This window comes from Ochotona princeps, chromosome 3 (assembly GCF_030435755.1).
Source record: "Ochotona princeps isolate mOchPri1 chromosome 3, mOchPri1.hap1, whole genome shotgun sequence".
Lineage (NCBI taxonomy): Eukaryota > Metazoa > Chordata > Mammalia > Lagomorpha > Ochotonidae > Ochotona > Ochotona princeps.
In genome coordinates, this window is record NC_080834.1 from 49366428 (window position 1) to 49384354 (window position 17927).

At 36.6% G+C, this 17927-nt stretch overlaps 1 protein-coding gene across 5 annotated transcripts in view; it reads right to left on the minus strand.

Annotated features, from left to right (window-relative positions):
* The window catches only part of USP25 (ubiquitin specific peptidase 25), a 145823-nt gene that overhangs the window by 76208 nt on the left and 51688 nt on the right, over nucleotides 1-17927 (minus strand). For all 5 annotated transcript variants that reach the window (XM_058661749.1, XM_058661748.1, XM_058661747.1 and 2 more), the window contains exons 4-5: nucleotides 17425-17548; nucleotides 3926-4088 (exon numbers count right to left, since the gene is read on the minus strand). In XM_058661749.1, coding sequence (XP_058517732.1) covers nucleotides 3926-4088; nucleotides 17425-17548 — 287 coding nt within the window. The remainder of the gene's footprint in view (nucleotides 1-3925; nucleotides 4089-17424; nucleotides 17549-17927) is intronic.

Here is a 17927-nt window from a genome sequence, read left to right on the forward strand (position 1 = left end):
AACAAAACAAACAGACCGGATACAGGTATTTTTGAGAAGCAGGGCTGGGGCCCGGTGGCATGGCCTAGTGGCTAAAGTCCTCGCCTTGAACGCACCGGGATCCCATATGGGCGCCAGTTCTAATCCCAGCAGCTCCACTTCCCATCCAGCTCCCTGCTTGTGGCCTGGGAAAGCAGTCGAGGACGGCCCAATGCATTGGGACGCTGCACCCGCGTGGGAGACCTGGAAGAGGTTCCAGGTTCCCAGCTTCGGATCGGTGCGCACCGGCCCATTGCGGCTCACTTGGGGAGTGAATCATCGGACGGAAGATCTTCCTCTCTGTCTCTCCTCCTCTGTGTATATCTGGCTGTAATAAAATGAATAAATCTTTAAAAAAATAAAAAAAAAGAGAAGCAGGGCTGAGGAAAACTACTGATTTTCACTGTAGGCCTTTTATAGCTGTACGTTTTTTGTTGTTGTTTTTTTTTTTTTTTTTTTTTTTTTTTTTTTTTGCCTCTCTGAACTTGGCATCTTCTCTCTCCCCCACCCCAGGAAAACTGAGCAAGTAGTATAACAAAATATTCTAAATGATATGTGAAAATGTTTGGGAAATTTGCAGTATTTTTCTTCAATGCTCTCAGTATTTTAGCTATTTCAGATATCACTATGATGATAAGAGCATCTTATGTCTTTCATTTCATCATAAATCATATGGGCTTTTTGACACATTTATTGCTCACTGAATAATTACTTAATCGGTTGCACCCTAATGTGACAGACACAGGACTGTACACTGACAATAGAAAGAAATGCAATGTTGCTCTCTGCCCTCCAATACTTATATTTTTGTCAACGTAGAGTGAGAGGAGGTATGAAAGTGTGACCATGCATTTTGCCATCTACTCTACAATCTTTCTAAAGACAAAGAAGGCTTGAAGACTGTGAAAGTCTAACAGATTTATAGAAGAAATATGTGCAATTGAGTAAACTGAGACAATACTAAGGAAAATAACAAGTATGAACGCTGTGACTAGCTCTGATGCATCCAAGTTGGTAAAGTGCTTATGAGCATCCTACTCCTTCAACCACATGCCACCAAACTAGAAAGGAGAGTATGAACCTCCAGATCACCACATTCACTAATACCCTACTGCTATGTAGCATACGATGAGTACTTTTTCAAAGGTTTATTTATTTACTTGAAAGTAAGAGAGAGAGGGAAAGACAAGCTGATTCTATCCGCAGGTTCACTCCCCATTTGGCTGCAACTGCTAGCACGGGGCAGCCAAGCAGAAGGCAGGAGCCAGGAGCTTCACCTCAGTCTCCCACCTGATATCGGGGACCATTCACTGCTTTGCCCACAACAATAGCAGGGAGCTAGATCAACAGTGGATCAGGCATCAGCTTTACCTGCCACATCATAACACCAACCATACAATCAGTACTTTCTTAACAAAATGTCAATGAGAAAGAGTAAAAAGGATGCTGATTGGATAAGAGGTTGATAGCCATCGTAAAGAAAGGCTAATCCTACTAGCATCCAAAAATCATTTATGTTATTTTCTATAAAATCATCTCTATGTTTAATGTCCTTTCCTGCTATTCTAGTCCCCTTTTCTCCCAAAGCATAGTCTCAGTATCTAAAAGACTAAGCTATACCTTTTGTATTCTACCTCATCTAGTAACAGAAACTTCCACAACTTTTAAATGAACTCATGAGGAAAAAATTCCCAGTGCTTCATATTAGTCTGGCAAGCTAAGGAAATCCTATCTGTGAGAAATTTTACAATTGAAATGTTACAGTGCACTTATCTGAATAAGTCCCAAATCACTTCGGAAAACACAATTTTAAATGTCCAGTACTAATGCAGGGATTCCATTTCTAAAAAAAAGATTTACTTATTTTTATTGCAAAGGCAGATACACAGAGAGGACAAGAGACAGAGAAAAAGATCTTCCATCCAATGATTCACAACGGCTGGAGCTGAGCCAATCCAAAGCCAGGAGCCAGGAGCTCTTCTGGATCTCCCACGCAGTTGCAGGGTCCCAAGGATTTGGGCTGTCCTTGACTGCTTTCCCAGGCCACAAGCAGGGAGACGGATGGGAAGCAGGGCCACCGGGATTAGAACTTGCAACCATATAGGATCCCAGTGCATGTAAGGTAAGGACCTTTAACCATTATGCTATCGCACCAGGCCCTAATGCAGGGATTCTGCCCAACTTTCTTTCATAGTGAAAAGTTCCATTTATCATAATAACCTTGATCAGAATTGGCAAAAGTAAGAGAAAATGAAAACTAATTATTAGAAAATGTTTCTAGTTACTAATATCAAAAATAAAAGGCTACTTGATCAGTGTGAAAAAGAAGAGGTAAGAGCAACTGCTGGACTGATGGAGGCCGGCTGCATCCCTGTGTCCGGCACCTATGTCCTGCCCCACTGCCACCACCATGCCCACGAGAAAGGCTACAGAAGCAGGAACGGCAAGAGGGGATGCAAAAGGCGACAAGGCCCAGGAGAAGGATAAACCCCAGAAAAGATGGCAGGTATGTGCTAACACAGCTCCTCTGAAGCCAGAATCCAGCCCTAAAAAGGCCCCCACCAAAAGAGGGAGAGAAGGCATGCAAAGGGAAGAAGGGGAGAGTTGATGCTGGCAAGGACGGGAACAGCCCAGCAGAAAATGGAGATGCCAAAACGGTCCGGGCACTGACAGCTGTGTAATCCTGGTGACTGTACAGTCTGTGAGACTAGTTCATCATGCCTTCTGAAAATGCAGAATTTTGTTTCAACTTTTGTTTAAGTCATGTTATTTGCAAAAATAACACCTCATCATTGTTTTGGGGGAAGGATCGCGGACTGGAGTGTGGATACACACCTTCCCCTGGTAGCACTTCTATAGACATGTTAACCCAAGCACTTCTTAACACATCAATACTGTCAAAACCAAACAACATACTACTTTGTCATGCTTGCACAAGTACTAAAGATTGAGGAATAAATCCAATAAACCAAAAAGAATAAAATTGTTATGATTTTGCCCAAAGCAAACAGGGTGTGGGTTAAAACTACTAAGATCCTAGAGAAACAACTAAGTTAGTAAAAAAAGAAACAAACAAACTAACTAATCAGGTAGTTGATTTAATATCATATGCAAAAATAAGCAAGATCACTAGTGACTTAAAAACACTCAAATAATGGAAAACAAATAATAAATGAGAATTAACTGCACTAAGAAAACTAAACATAAAATATGAAAAGTAACTAATTCTTCTAAACAGTAAGCATAATGAAGAGTGTATTACCACCTATAGATCGTTTTATTTAATCTCTCGTAATATGATCACCAATGTCAACTAAAAAATGGTGAGGAATTATGACAATTGCATTATCAAAAGCTTCTAAACAACAATTATAACATTCTGAATTACAGATACTACATAAAAAAGATCTCATATTTTAAACTCAAGGGCTAAAGAAACAGATCTTTCATAGTTAAGAAAATGTAAAGTCTTTATCAGTATTTTTACATCATTCTCACATATGCACTTCAAACATTTGCAATTGTATACCAATCTAGAATATTCCCTTCATATTAAAATACTATCTATACAAGTCTCATACTATGCATATAAATCTGATAGAACCCACAAAAATTAGTTCTGTTTTCAGATAACAATTACAATGTTTTCCTAAATTTTCAAGAAATACATTAAAAAATATTTCCTTTCCATCTCACCAGCAACTGCTAACAAGAGGTAGGGAGGAAATATTAATTCAAAATAAGCAAAAGGCCTGGGGTTCTATTGCTGAAACCCCAATGTAGGAGTGATGAGTCAAGATGGACAATGACATCACAAATATTTTACTACCTGAAAATAGATACACAATTGAGCCCAATTTTGATTGCCATCATTCCCACCAAAGAAAACCTGTATAAAGATGCTTACCTGAATAACTGCACTAAACCAGCAAGTATTGCCAACATTCTTTAACCCGACAGGCGTTCTGTCCTGCCTTTTTCTATCATAAGGGTTTCGAGAATCCCTCCAAACTTCTGTAGGTGTCCTCTTCAAACCTGCTTTGTTGTCTTCTATGCTGGCTTCAAGGACTCTTAAGCAATGGAAGAAAATGACAGGGGAAAAAATACAGTATTATATAATGCTGGGCTCTACATCATAGCATATCATAAACTCTTAAGCATTTAGATTACATAAGCTCTGGTTCATGAAGCTGAAGAAATAATACTTAACACTAAACTTACTCAAGTAGAGGCTACTTTTCTAACATAAAAGTGGAAATACCATGATCAATTACAAGTATCTTTCCCTAAAAGAGAATTTCAAACAGATTTATATATGATTTTAAATATATATGTATATATTTATGTTAAATCATTTTAATTAAAACTATCAGAAATACAGCAACTAGACAAGATTTCTGAGTAGTCACTATTTTATAGTATATTTTTAAAATACAATGACTAGTTTCTAACATTTCAAATCATAAAACATTAAAAACTGAACAACTTGTACTGCTACATCTCTGGCCCTTAATTTCCCCCAACAACAACAAAAAAAAGAAATGATATAAATTCTAGGATTTCTTTCAATTCTACAGCTCTCTGGCAAACAAAGAGAATAATTATATGTTTTTCACCTAATAGCCTGCCTAAAAATTATAAAATAAAAGATTATTTATCTTTCCCAAATGAATCCAACTACAGAGTATCTTAAGAATGTCTGAACATGATAACGGTAATACTACTTCACCAGAACAGATGTTTCTGTTGCTCATGAACCTGTAACAATATCTATGATCACCTCTAGAAATCCTTAAGTTCCACATATAAATTAACCAAGAATTCTGTCTTTTCAAGAAACATGTTACCATTCTAAATAAGAACAAATAATAACCAGATTTCATAATACTTTGTGTTATGTGTGTGCTAATTACCAAAATCTCAGTAAAAGTAAATTTTCCAACTTTCTGGCTTCTTAAAGAGGCCATCTCATTCATGTTAAACCATCTTTAGAGTAAATAAACAAACAAACAAAAAAACCCTGCGCTATCAGATGAATGGTCAAACTTGTAATCTTTTCTATCAGGAGTTTCATAACATAATATCAGATACAATGTGGTATAATCCCAAAACATCACTGCATAGTGTAGCTTATTATGAATACAGGACAGTCCGGGAACCGATACAATAAGATATTAAAATATAAAGATCGGACACTCATATACTTAAGACATAAGACATTAACATGCTTCTAAAGCAGCAGGATAAAAATATCACTTCACTGGTCCCAAGGAGATTCGTATACACTGCTGTGAGGTATACAGATGGCAGAAAATCAGTATAACCACAGTGTTAGAGGCAGGCCATTTGGTGACTCTTAGGACTGGATAAAATTATCAGAGTGTGCCATACTGTGAGTCCTTACTGCTTACCGTATAAAGGAAACAAAAAAGAACCACAGGTGTGAATGCACTCTCCTTATCTCTTACACTGTGATGCTCTGTGCCATCTCACATTTTACAACCAGGAAACCATCACCAGATGCAGCCCCCTGAACCTCTGCAACTATGAATTAAATAAACCTCACTTCTTTATAAAGTAACAGTCTATTATCTCCCCAGTGTAACAAATTAGATTAAAATACACTCTTAATTAAAAATCCAACTCTCATATACAACACAGCATTTTTCAACTAGCAGACAAGAACTCCTCCCAGGATATTCCAAGTTGGGCATACATCTAGATATGTTTCACTCACTGTCACCACAATGTAACTTAAGAAAAAAAAAGAAATTTTTAAAAGTAAAAAAAAAACCTTAAGAGATCACTTAACGATCAAGTTGAGCAGCTCAGCATAGCGTAATAATGTACCATGAAATACTGAATTTTACAAAAAAACTAGAAAAAGTTTATTGCACAATATAGAAACACATAACAAAAATTTTAGCATATGAAAAATATATTCAACTCTTATCGGTTTTTATGTAAATGGGAGTATTTTCATTAGAAAATTTTGCTTTTTGTGATATGTATATTGTAAGTAGAGATATTTATTTCTACTCTTGCAAACAGATGACTCAACCAAAATAGGAAATAAATTCTAAATATGACAGAAATAACACACAAGAAATAACAAATGGTACAAGTTATCACCTGAGACAGCACCAGGGCCCAACAACTGCTAGGATATGTCAGGGTAAACACATACATGAACTGCTCTGGCTTCTACCTCACCCACAACTCACCCCAGCCTCTGGTAACCACCATTCTATTCTCAGGCTTTATGCAATCACTCTGTTTTTAGATTCCGTGAATGATGTCATATGGTACTTGTCTTTTTGAGACTAATCTTTTTCACTTTACAGCCTCCAGTTCCATCTACATTATTCCAAGTATCAGAAGTTCATCATTTTTATGTTCAAACACTATTCACTTTCATATATGTACCACATTTTCTTTATCCTTCCATCAGCAGATGGACACTTAAGCTGTCTATTTCTTGGCTATGGTGAATAGTGTTGCAATAAACATGAGAGTGAAGATATATCTGATAGACTTGACATCATGTCCTTTGAATAGACCTAGAGAGGAAGCACAAGATTGTATGACTGGTCTAGGTTTCATATTTTTAGGAAACTCCTTATTCTTCACAATAGTTCACTAGTTTGCATTACTAACAACAGTCTGCAATATTCCCTTTTCACACATTTTTCACCAACACTTATCTATTGTCTTTCTGATAACGGTCTTTCTACTGTACTGAGGAGAAAACCTGCAATGGGTACAATTTTAATTTCTTTTGTAACCAGTGATGTTGAATGTTTTTTCAAGTACCCATTCACCATCTGTCTCTATTCCTTTTAAGAATGATTATTTCCAGCTGTCCATCTTACTTGAAGTATTTCCTATTAGGTTTAGTTTCTGCTATATTTGGGTTATTAATCCATACACATACAATTACAAATATTTCCTCCCAACTATAGTTGACCTCTCCACTCTAATTTTCCTACCCTCTGTTAAACCTCTGAGTTTTTGCTTAATCCCTTATATTTACCACTGTCATTGTTTCTTGTGCTTTTGGATCTTATCTATAAAATCACGACCCAAACCAAGGCCCTCAAACCTTTCTCGTTTTTTTTTTTTTTCTGAATTTTGAATTTTATGGTACAGTTCCATAGAGTCTGGGATTCCCCCCTATCCCAAATTCTCACGCCCCAGCTGATTTTCCCCATATTGTTACAATGGTATAGTTAGTCCTTCATAAGGAGTTATGATTCCATCAGTCTGTTACTTAAATGTGCCCCGATATTGTTGGTACAGACAACAGACAGTCCAGCATCCCATTGTCTAGATACATCCAACAGTTTCACTGGAAGGTCATCATGTTTTTTTTTTCTCTACTAGTTTCATACCTTATATTTAGGCTTTTAATCAATTTTGCATTGTTTTGTGTATGGTGGAAGACAGAATTATAATTTCAAACTTCCACATGTGCATATGTGATTTTCCTAGCAATATTATGAAAATATTTTTGAGAAACGCTGTACTTATATTTCCTCAGCACTACTGCTGCATCAGATTATACCTAGGCAATCTATTCTGAATTTTTTCTATCTTCTGATATTTTCTTTTACTTGATAATGTAATTTTCCAGTTTAAAAAAAAACTCCATTGACCACTTGTTGTATATATGCGAGCTCTTGTGGCGATAAATTCACAAAACTTTCACTTCTCTGAAACTACCTATTACACCTGTTCACATTTAAAACACAGCTCTGCTGAACACAGTGTTCTTGGTTAGCAGGTTTTTTTTTTTTTTAAATAAACTTCATCCAATTCTATCCTAGTCTATAAAGATCTGGAGCAGGGCAAATCAGAACAGTTATAATTTGCTTCTTTCTGCATCTTCTCACTTCCAGCTTTGCAACTCCTCTGTAGTGTTCCTCATAGCAAGTTTGATCACAATATGCCTTGGGGTAGAGTTGACTGAGTCATACCTGACCAGTCACCTTTGATATTCCTATTTGTGGATAGTCCTATCTTTCTCTACATTAAGAAAGTTTTCACAATATCTTTGAATACTTTTTCTACGCTATGGCCTTTTTACATTTCTGTTGAGTCCTCATAAATTACACATTTGCTCTTTAAATAATGCTGCCTCAGAATTCCCAGACTTTATTCCTCTTCTGCTGTTGCCTTTCTTCCCCAAAGTTCCTATAGTATTCCATTTCTCTTCAATCAATTTATCATTTTGTCCTCCCCAGACATTTTCTCACAGGCCTCATCCAAGCTAATTCTTTTCTCTAGCTTGTTCTTTTTTGCTTCTAATGACTTTTACCATTTTTAGTTTCATTTAGTGTAACTTTCCGCTCAAAAATCTGATTTTTTAAAAAATGTCTCCATCTAAGTTTCTGTTAAACTATTAACAGTTTCCCTGTGTTTCCTTAAAATTCACTGACTTTCTTTAAAACATTTAATTCAAATTCTGAATCTCAGGATTTGTAGGTATTAGTTACTGTCTAATGAGTTTTCACACCTTATATCATTTGTTAGTTCTTGATACTTAATATTATGCTTTATCATCTGTACTCTGATGGACTGGAAAAAATTCCCACTTCAGTAACACCTTGTATTTGTATTTGTATGTCCTGGAAAGTCTAGGCTGTTTACTTTCTCTGATTCTGCGAAACACTTCTGCTATTTCAGCACTAGATGGCACCCTAGATTGCGCTTTATGGTAATTCCAACTTTGTTATGCTGCTGTCCTTTCATTGTTATCCCATCCTATGCTACAACTGATGCCAGAATATGAGCCTGAGAAGACTGGCCTGAAGAGATAGACTGCGTGGCTATTTCTTCCACAGATAACACTTCTGCACATCCATCACTGAGCTCCCAGGCATAGCCCTGAGCCCTCCTGGCCTACCCTTCAGGAGCTGGAATCCTGTTCCACTGTCTGTCCAAAGTTGGGGCAGGAGTAGCACAGGCAGTCCCTTGACACCACTTGGCTTACAGTCTAAAGAGTCTAAAGGCTTAATCTGCAGGTACTGATTTTGAGGCAGGAGCCATAAGGCCCTACCTCATATTAACATTTATCCTGATGGGTATGGTATCACATTTCAACTACTCTTAACTCCTTCTCTACTGTCAAAATAGGAGACAAGCTGACACATTCTAAGCTACAGTACATGGAATTGGGAGGTCTGATAAATTCCTCCTTCCTTTTAGCTTCTATAATAGTCAACAATCTGGGGGCACTAAGCTAAATCAGATATGTCCTAGTAGTTGAAGCTCCATCATTGTATTCTAACTACTAATTGTAGTTACATTAACAAAAATCCTTCTTAGGGACCCAGCGCAGTACACCAGCAACTAAAGTCCTCACCTTGCCTGTGTTGGGATCCCATATGGGAATAGTTTATAATCCTGGACACTCTGCTTCCCATCCAGTTCCATGCTTGTGGCCTGGGAAAGCAGTTGAGAACAGCACAAAGCCCTGGGACCCTGCACCCGCGTGGGACACCCTGAAGAGCCTCTTGGCTTTGGATCAGTTCAGTTCCAGCCATTGTGGCCACCTGGAGAGTGAATCAACAGACAGAATATCTTCCTCTGTCTCTCCTCCTCTGTATATCTGACTTTCTAACAAATTTTTTTAAAAAATCTTTTAAAAATTTCTTATTAACACCAATAGATACAATCACATACATCATATGGAACAAGCAACAGGTGATAAATCCACACACATTAGTCATGGAAAATGTGATGATTTCTTATTTCTGTAAAATATCCCCAATCTGCAAAGCTTAAAACCCATAAATCACATAAAGAAATAAATAATCGGGCCCGGCGGCGTGGCCTAGGGGCTCAAATCCTCGCCTTGAACGCACCAGGATCCCATAGGGGCGCCGGTTCTAATCCCAGCAGCTCCACTTCCCATCCAGCTCCCTGCTTGTGGCCTGGGAAAGCAGTCGAGGACGGCCCAATGCATTGGGACCCTGCACCCGCATGGGAGACCCGGAAGAGGTTCCTGGTTCCCGGCTTCGGATCGGTGCGCACCGGCTCGTTGCGGCTCACTTGGGAGTGAACCATCAGACGGAAGACCTTCTTCTCTGTCTCTCCTCCTCTCTGTATATCTGACTTTGTAATAAAATAAATAAATCTTTAAAAAAATAAAAAAAATAAATAATCAGGACTCAGGCCAACATTACATTGAGCAAAACGAGGTCTCAGACAACCGCCAATGCCGACAATCATCTCAAATCTACACCCTAGCCTGTACGCTCACAACTATTTTTTTCCAGATCTCAGTAACATTAACATTATTAACATTATTAAATATCAGGAAGATTTTCTTTTAATATGCTAGATTTAAATGAGTCATTTGCATTTTTTCTCATTTCCTACACACACATCCAAAAAAATAAACACACAAATCATGTAAAAAAATTACATTCACATAAGGAGACAACAAAAATGTTTTTGGCAGCTTTGCTAAGTCCCTCCCCATAATCACAAAAGACTGCATGGCCACAAATGTTACCTTCTAAGGAACAGGCAGTTCACCTACACTATTTTATAGAAAGTCATGGATATAAATCAAAGCATTAATTTCCCAAACTTTCCATGTAGCTTTCTTCATAGAGACCAAATTGTAGAAACCCTCTGCATACAGATCAACAGATGCACACTGCTCCCTGTGCCTCAGTTACCTGATATCCCCCTCCCAAGTCGTACTGCCGTACTACCCATCAGTTATTTTAGAAGTTTTAAAGTAATGAATTTATTATAATATGCCTTATGTACACTACCAAAATAATGGTGCTAAAATATGGTAGATATAAATGAAAAACTCCAGGATTTTGTCATCTCCTTCATTTAAAGCTTACAACAGTCACTTTTGTATACCAGTGGAGTCTTACAACATGCTTCTGTATGGTTCTTCCTGCCATACCCTCTTAGTTCTTAAAGGCCTTCCCCAAAACATTAATCACTGCACAAAGCATTATCAATCAACCATTGTCTACCATAGGATCTGGAAGGCAGAAATATGGATTTATTTCCCTTCTATAGTATAAAAGATAAAGGAAATAAATGATTAGGATAGCAAGCTCTTCCATTGGGGTTCACTCCCTAAATGACTACCACAGCTGGAGAGGGCCAGTCCAAAGCCAGGAGCCAAAAACTTCCTTCAGGTCTCCCACATGGGTTCAGCAGCCCAAGCACTTGAGCCATTTTCTGCTGCTTTATCCAGACATTTGAAGACAGCTAGAATGGAAGTGGAGCAACTGGACCTCAAACTTGCATCCCCATGGGATGTTGGCACTACATCACTGGCTTAACCTATTATGCCTGTCTCCATCCCCTCTCAGCCTTTTTATATGTTCTTCACATAGTGATTATCAATTGACACAGCTAAGTGTATTTTTGTCAAAGTACATTAGGGGGAGATAACTGTAGAGCCCAGTGAATTTTTAACAAATCTACCAATGGACCAACACTCAAAGACAAAATACTTCAACATATATTTTAATTATCCAGTAAAATAACCTTCAATTATCCAGTAAAAATCAAGAGGGTCTTTGTATTTCCACAAAATTCACTGTTCTGATTTTCCATCACTGCATATTAGATATGTCTATCCTTAAATAGCCTACGGATAATGCAAGTTACTCTTCTGTATCAGGCTGTTATATGACTTGTTTGATGATTCCTTCACATTTTTCTAATCACCTGAAATGTTTTATACATATTACCCAGAATTTCATTTCATGGATATTTTGTAATTTCTAGATTTCACTTACAATCAATACAGCCACTGCATACTATTTTCGCATTAATCAACACTCATTGATGGAAATGAGGAGTTCTGCCACAACACAGGTTAAGTCATTAGATCCCACAGTATCACAGAGTGGCTAGGCCACATTTGCTCTGCCTGGGCCCAACAGTCAGTTTGCTGAGTCCTTTTCATTTGAGTATTGTGATTAGATGTATAGTGGTACCAAGTCCTAAGGATTTCACTAGAACTAAGCTTTTCATCAACCTTGCAACATTCAGATCACCATTAATGCTACACATTCAGTCACAGCAGTTTACCAAGTCTACATTAAGGATCCCATATTTCTGATACAAAGTGCCACCACTACATGTCAATGCCAATATGTGACTCCATATGAACGCTGACCCGTGTTTCTTACTGTTAAGAAGGCAAACTGCATAGGATCTTACTACTGCCTGACTCCTGAGAAACCATCTATACCAGACCTTTGTTCCTTTTATTTGGAGCACTAAGTGATATCCCACTACTGTTGACACTTACTCAAGTTACTGTTCCCACCTACTCAGCCAATGATACTCTTGTGGCTCTTGAACCTTATCTGTGTTGTATTTTTAACTGTCCCAGAGAATCTGTACTCAGCCATGATGCACTTCTTTGACAACAGGCACTGGTAAAAGGGCTGATAGTGTTTTGACCATTGGCATCCCACTCAAAAATTAATTCAGAAAGATTTCTAGTTTCTCCTTCCTCAGTTACTCCTGTTGCACAAACTTTTGTAATGTATTGTCCCTTTACGGCTGCTTCCTGGGTATTGATGAGGATGAAAAGAGTAGGAGTTATATACAACCTATATGTAAAATTCCAAATTCTGCCATGACTATTCCTGGACAAGATACTTCTTTTTCTCATTACCAAATCTATGCTGTTCTGGTTGGTAAATCTTCCAAGAGGGTACCAGAAAAAACAGCTCCAGTTCATAAGTCTAGGTGTCTGTTTGCAATGGAAACCAATGCTCTGAAGAGCACAAAGAATCAATCACTTGATCAGGTAAACTATTCACTAGAAACCTCTACAATGAATGCTGTTAATCAAACAGAGGAAGTAAGGGGCCCTGTAAATGTATTAAAAATGTCTTTGTGCCAGATCATCTAAGCTAATGAGTTGGGTGCCAGGAAGAAATGATTAGGAGGTCTAAAATCATACACATTGATTTTATGACTGAGTAAAACCACCCCCGCATCTAGGGGTATTGAGAGAGAAGGGAATAGGAAGGACACATGTTATTTTTCAAAAACATCCCTGGAATTCTTCCTCAAGAAGCGCCCTCATGAGACTCTCACACAGTATCTCTCACTAACTATAGGATTCTGGCAGTTCTTTCCCTTCACTCGTACATTATTTTATTACTTTCCCTCATCTATTATCCAATTTTATTTGTATCATCTGCTCCTTTTCCTGTCTTTCTCATTTTTTTTTGTTTTCTTTTTTTAGGATAAAGTCTTTTCAGGAGTACTTTACTTTAAAAGTTATATTTACTTTACTTGATAGTCACAGTTACAGAAATAAAGTCAGAGTGAGGGGGCAGAGGGAGAGGGAAACAGAGCGGGATCATTCACTCACTCATTCACACCCCAAACAGCCACCAAAGATAGAGCTGGTCCTGTCTGCAGCTGGAGTCAAAGGGTGTGAGCACTTTGGCCATCCTCCACTGCATTGTCTGGCCATTAGCAGGAAGCTAGATAGGAAGTGGAGCAGCCAGGACTAGAACCCGGACCCACATGGGATGCTGGCACAGCTGGCAAAGGGTTAGCCACTGTCCCTTCCATGAGTTTTTTTAAGATTTTCTCAGACTTGGGCCCGGCGGCGTGGCCTAGCAGCTAAAGTCCTCGCCTTGAACACACCGGGATCCCATATGGGTGCTGGTTCTAATCCCAGCAGCTCCACTTCCCATTCAGCTCCCAGCTTGTGGCCTGGCAAAGCAGTCAAGGACGGCCCAAAGCTTTGGTCCCTGCACCAGCATGGAAGACCTGGAAGAGGTTCCTGGTTCCCAGCTTTGGATCGGCACAGCGCCGGCCCGCTGCGACTCAGTTGGTGAGTGAATCATTGGACGGAAGATCTTCCTCTCTGTCTCTCCTCCTCTCTGTATATCTGGCTTTCCAATAAAAATGAATAAATCTTAAAAAAAAAAAAAGATTTTCTCAGACTTAACTTTCCTGGATTATTATTATAGTAAATCTAGGTGTGAGTTTCTTTTAATTTTCTGATTCGGAGCCATTGGATTTTTAAAATGATAAATTATCGTTTCATTTCTAAAAAGAAAATAAACCTCAGTGCTTATATCTTTATATTTGGCCTCTGCACCCACTCATATTATTTTGGATTGGCAACTGACACACACTAGACTTATTGTAATCCTATCTTTTAAGTCTCCATACTTTCTATCTTAACTGTATGAATTACAGGATGGATACATTTTCTTTTGATGTGTCTCCCACAGTAATGCCATGTGCTTTAGCTCTTTCTAATCCACTATTTAAACCTATGTTTTAGGCATTCTTTGTTTTCACATGCTATTCCAATTTTAATTTCCAACATCCACATTGTAAAGATGTTTCTCACTGCCTAAAAAAAGTTAAGGCATTGTTGCACAATTCATAATAGCTGAGCAAGTGCCTTTTTGCTGCCTATTGTTTGCTTCTCTCATATGTACTTGGTAATTTAGGATGGTGGTATAGTAGAGCTTTAAAAGCTACTTAAGAGTGTTCACATAGGTCTAAGATAAAAATATCTTCCTAAGAAAATAATCTATTTTTGATTCAACAAGAACACAAAGGTACCGAAATTCTAATATCATTTAATACTAAATTTCCAATTTGTGATTTATGGCATCACTAAACTGACACAAATTTGAGCAGCAAAATCATAACACAAGGTCTTCAGGATGAGTTCCAATAATATTCCTGAAATGGACACTGGGTATGTTGCTGTAGTCTTGCAAAGACTATGAACGGCAGAAACACTTATAATCCACCTTTACCATGATGATGCCACCCATCTACATACCAATTAGTAAGAGACATGATCTCCTACTAAACCTCCCCACCTCTTACTGACAATGGTCTGAGCTCTCCTGCCCCACTTAACAGAGGTATCAAAAGTTAAGTTCAAGTTTATACATAGGGGTAAATTCTACCGAGGGAGAAAGCAACTCAGTGTTCTGCACTTGGCTTCTGAAGGGCTCCGGGCTCCATGTTAGTCTTGACCATCAGAACAAGGCTCTCCTTAAGATTTTAAAGTATTTTATACACAACAAGAATCTCTTGTTTCCACCTAATAATCTTAACAATTTCTTCAAAGAGACGAAAATGGGCTTTTTACTAATAATATTTAACTAGTACCTAGCCTTACCTTCTACTAAACTACTTTGAAGTTATTTCATGAAGTAAATCAACCTTAGGAAAAACGAACCATGAACACTATAATCCATAAATCATAATTCAACTATTCATACTTCACCTGAGCTCCAGTAAACTGTAATAATCATAAGCACATTCAATCTGACATTCACATGATAATGTTTAAAAGGTATATATTAAACTATACTTGATAAATGTACCATAAGAATCATATGTGCCTAAGCAAAGCTTAGAGTTTAAAGACAAAAGGAGAGGCTTCATTTCATTGTATTTTATGTCATAATATAGTAAGTTAAAAGTGCAAGTGAATATTAGATTATGTCTACTGAATGATAACTAGAGTATAAAAGATTCTGGGACTTAATTTGACAAGATTTTTCCATATGAACATAACTAGTATTGTTAAATTTACTTTTAGGCATAATATATCATTTTCATCCTTAGAAATACATCATTTCCTTTTGAATTTAGGATCGTAAGCGTTAATACAGCCGAAATATCTCTTTCAATTTCTTAGCTAGAATTCTCCCACTTACTTTTTCTAATATAATGTGATACACATATGAAAACTAAGTATATTTTAATATTATTGTTAACTCAAAATTATGAAATCTATGATTATTAAGAAAGATTATGTAATGGCAAATTAATACAACTGTTTTGCTGAATATTTTAATATATTAAGCTATGCTAAACCTGTTACCTTGAATGAAAAATATTTAATATTTACTATTTTAAGATTAAAAACTATACAGAACACATTTTTATTTTTCCAATTTGAACAAAAATATGTTTAATATACACTGCATTAAACAGTATCAGATTAGAAAGACTTGTTCCATTCTTAAACAAGTTTTACTATTTTATTAAATAATTAGCACCTGTTTTCATTAGAAAACATGATATAAAACACCTAATACTAATTTGGTACATTAACTAAGATTTTCTTGTATCCATTCACTTAATATGAAGTCACATAAAAATACACATATACATTTAAAATGTTTTAAAAGTACAATATTTTCTGTTTCCAAACCTGTCATCCTAATAAATATGCCTATTTACTAAATACAATTTGTATATTTTATATTTAATATAGTTACCCGTTAAATTTAAGCACAATTAAGTTTCATAATTATGTAAGAAAACTGTCAACTCTAATCAATATTGTTAAAAAGACAAAATATAATTATCTCAAATCTTTCATTTAAAAAAGGCTAACTAAAAATATCCAAATTTAAGTTATGCATTTTTGGCATACACTTAAAATGCTGGCATTAAGTATCAGCCACAATTAAAGAAGACCATAATACACTGTAATTATACTTAATATAAAATCTTCCAAAGCAGCTTCCTAAATGACATTTAAAGACAACATCAGTGAAAAGAAAAACTTAGTGCCTTGCCAAACAGAGCATTTTGAGGTATCCTTTACCCCCACAATAATCTGAGATTATTTAGGAGGAGGTATACCAATGATATTTTAACAAAAGAAATCATTTGAGAAAATTAATACTGCACCTGCTACCAAACACCTATGTATAGCAAAAAAGGGGGGGATAGGGAGTGTCGAGGAGACAGAACCATACTAGGAAGAGGGATTAAATCAACAGTATTATATAATAAGATTAGCTTTAGTTAATCCTTAGGTAAATTAAACATTTTTCTTAGTAAATAACTTCATGAAGCATTTTTTAATATATATACAATACATACAATTGGATACACACATTAAATTACAGAACAATGTTTAGTAAACTTGAGTTCATAAAATAAATCTAGCTGGTAGCCTGTTTTTGTCAACCAAGATTTATTAGAATACAGCATAACCATTATATTACGCATCTGCATCTGATTTCACTTTTTAAGATTAGCTTTCACTAGTTATAACAGAAACTCTACAACCAACACACCCCCAAAACACTGTTGCTTTACTATAAAATCTGCTGACACCTGCCAATAATAATTCCACATTAAACAGAAAGATATATCCAAGTTCAATTTTTCAACACTAAAGGCTACACTTAAAATAATGCTCTAATATCCAATTCTGAAATTCTAAATTCTAAGCTTCCTTTGAATTACAAAGAAATATCAAAACTTCAGGTTACATAAATATAACAATACAGAAATATTTTAATAGTTTATGTAAATAAAGTATATCTCATTGTGGCTTAAAAATAACTAAAGCCAAATAGCATTTAGAGTTGCTTTATGCAAGTGTGTGTTTACCTGCTAATGGCTTGTTCCTCGTCAGTTATTCCCGTCTCCCTGAATGCCCTGCTGGATTCCGCCAAACTCAAGGCAATTGCTCTCTGAAGATCATCTTTATCATCTCCAGTAAGATCAATCACATCTGAAAAGCAAAACTATCTTTCTCAAAATTAAGACAAACAAAATGAAAAGTACTATTATCATGGAGATCTACACCAAATATACTCTTTCAAACCAAAGTCAGCACCATCTTACATATCTATTTTTATTAAAGCCTATTTTAAAACGGGGGGGGGGAAATACATTTTAACTGATTTTATGTGACAACATAATATTTTCATCTATAAAATACAGCTAAAGCAAAAAGAGCAGAAAGATTTACTGAAAATCTGAAAATTTACTCAGGCCTTTTTAAAAGTGAAGCTGCTGAAGACTGACAATGGCATATCAACAATAGAAGAAACACTCATACATGTGATGCTTTGTGAAATTAACTCAATTACATATACATTTTTTTACAA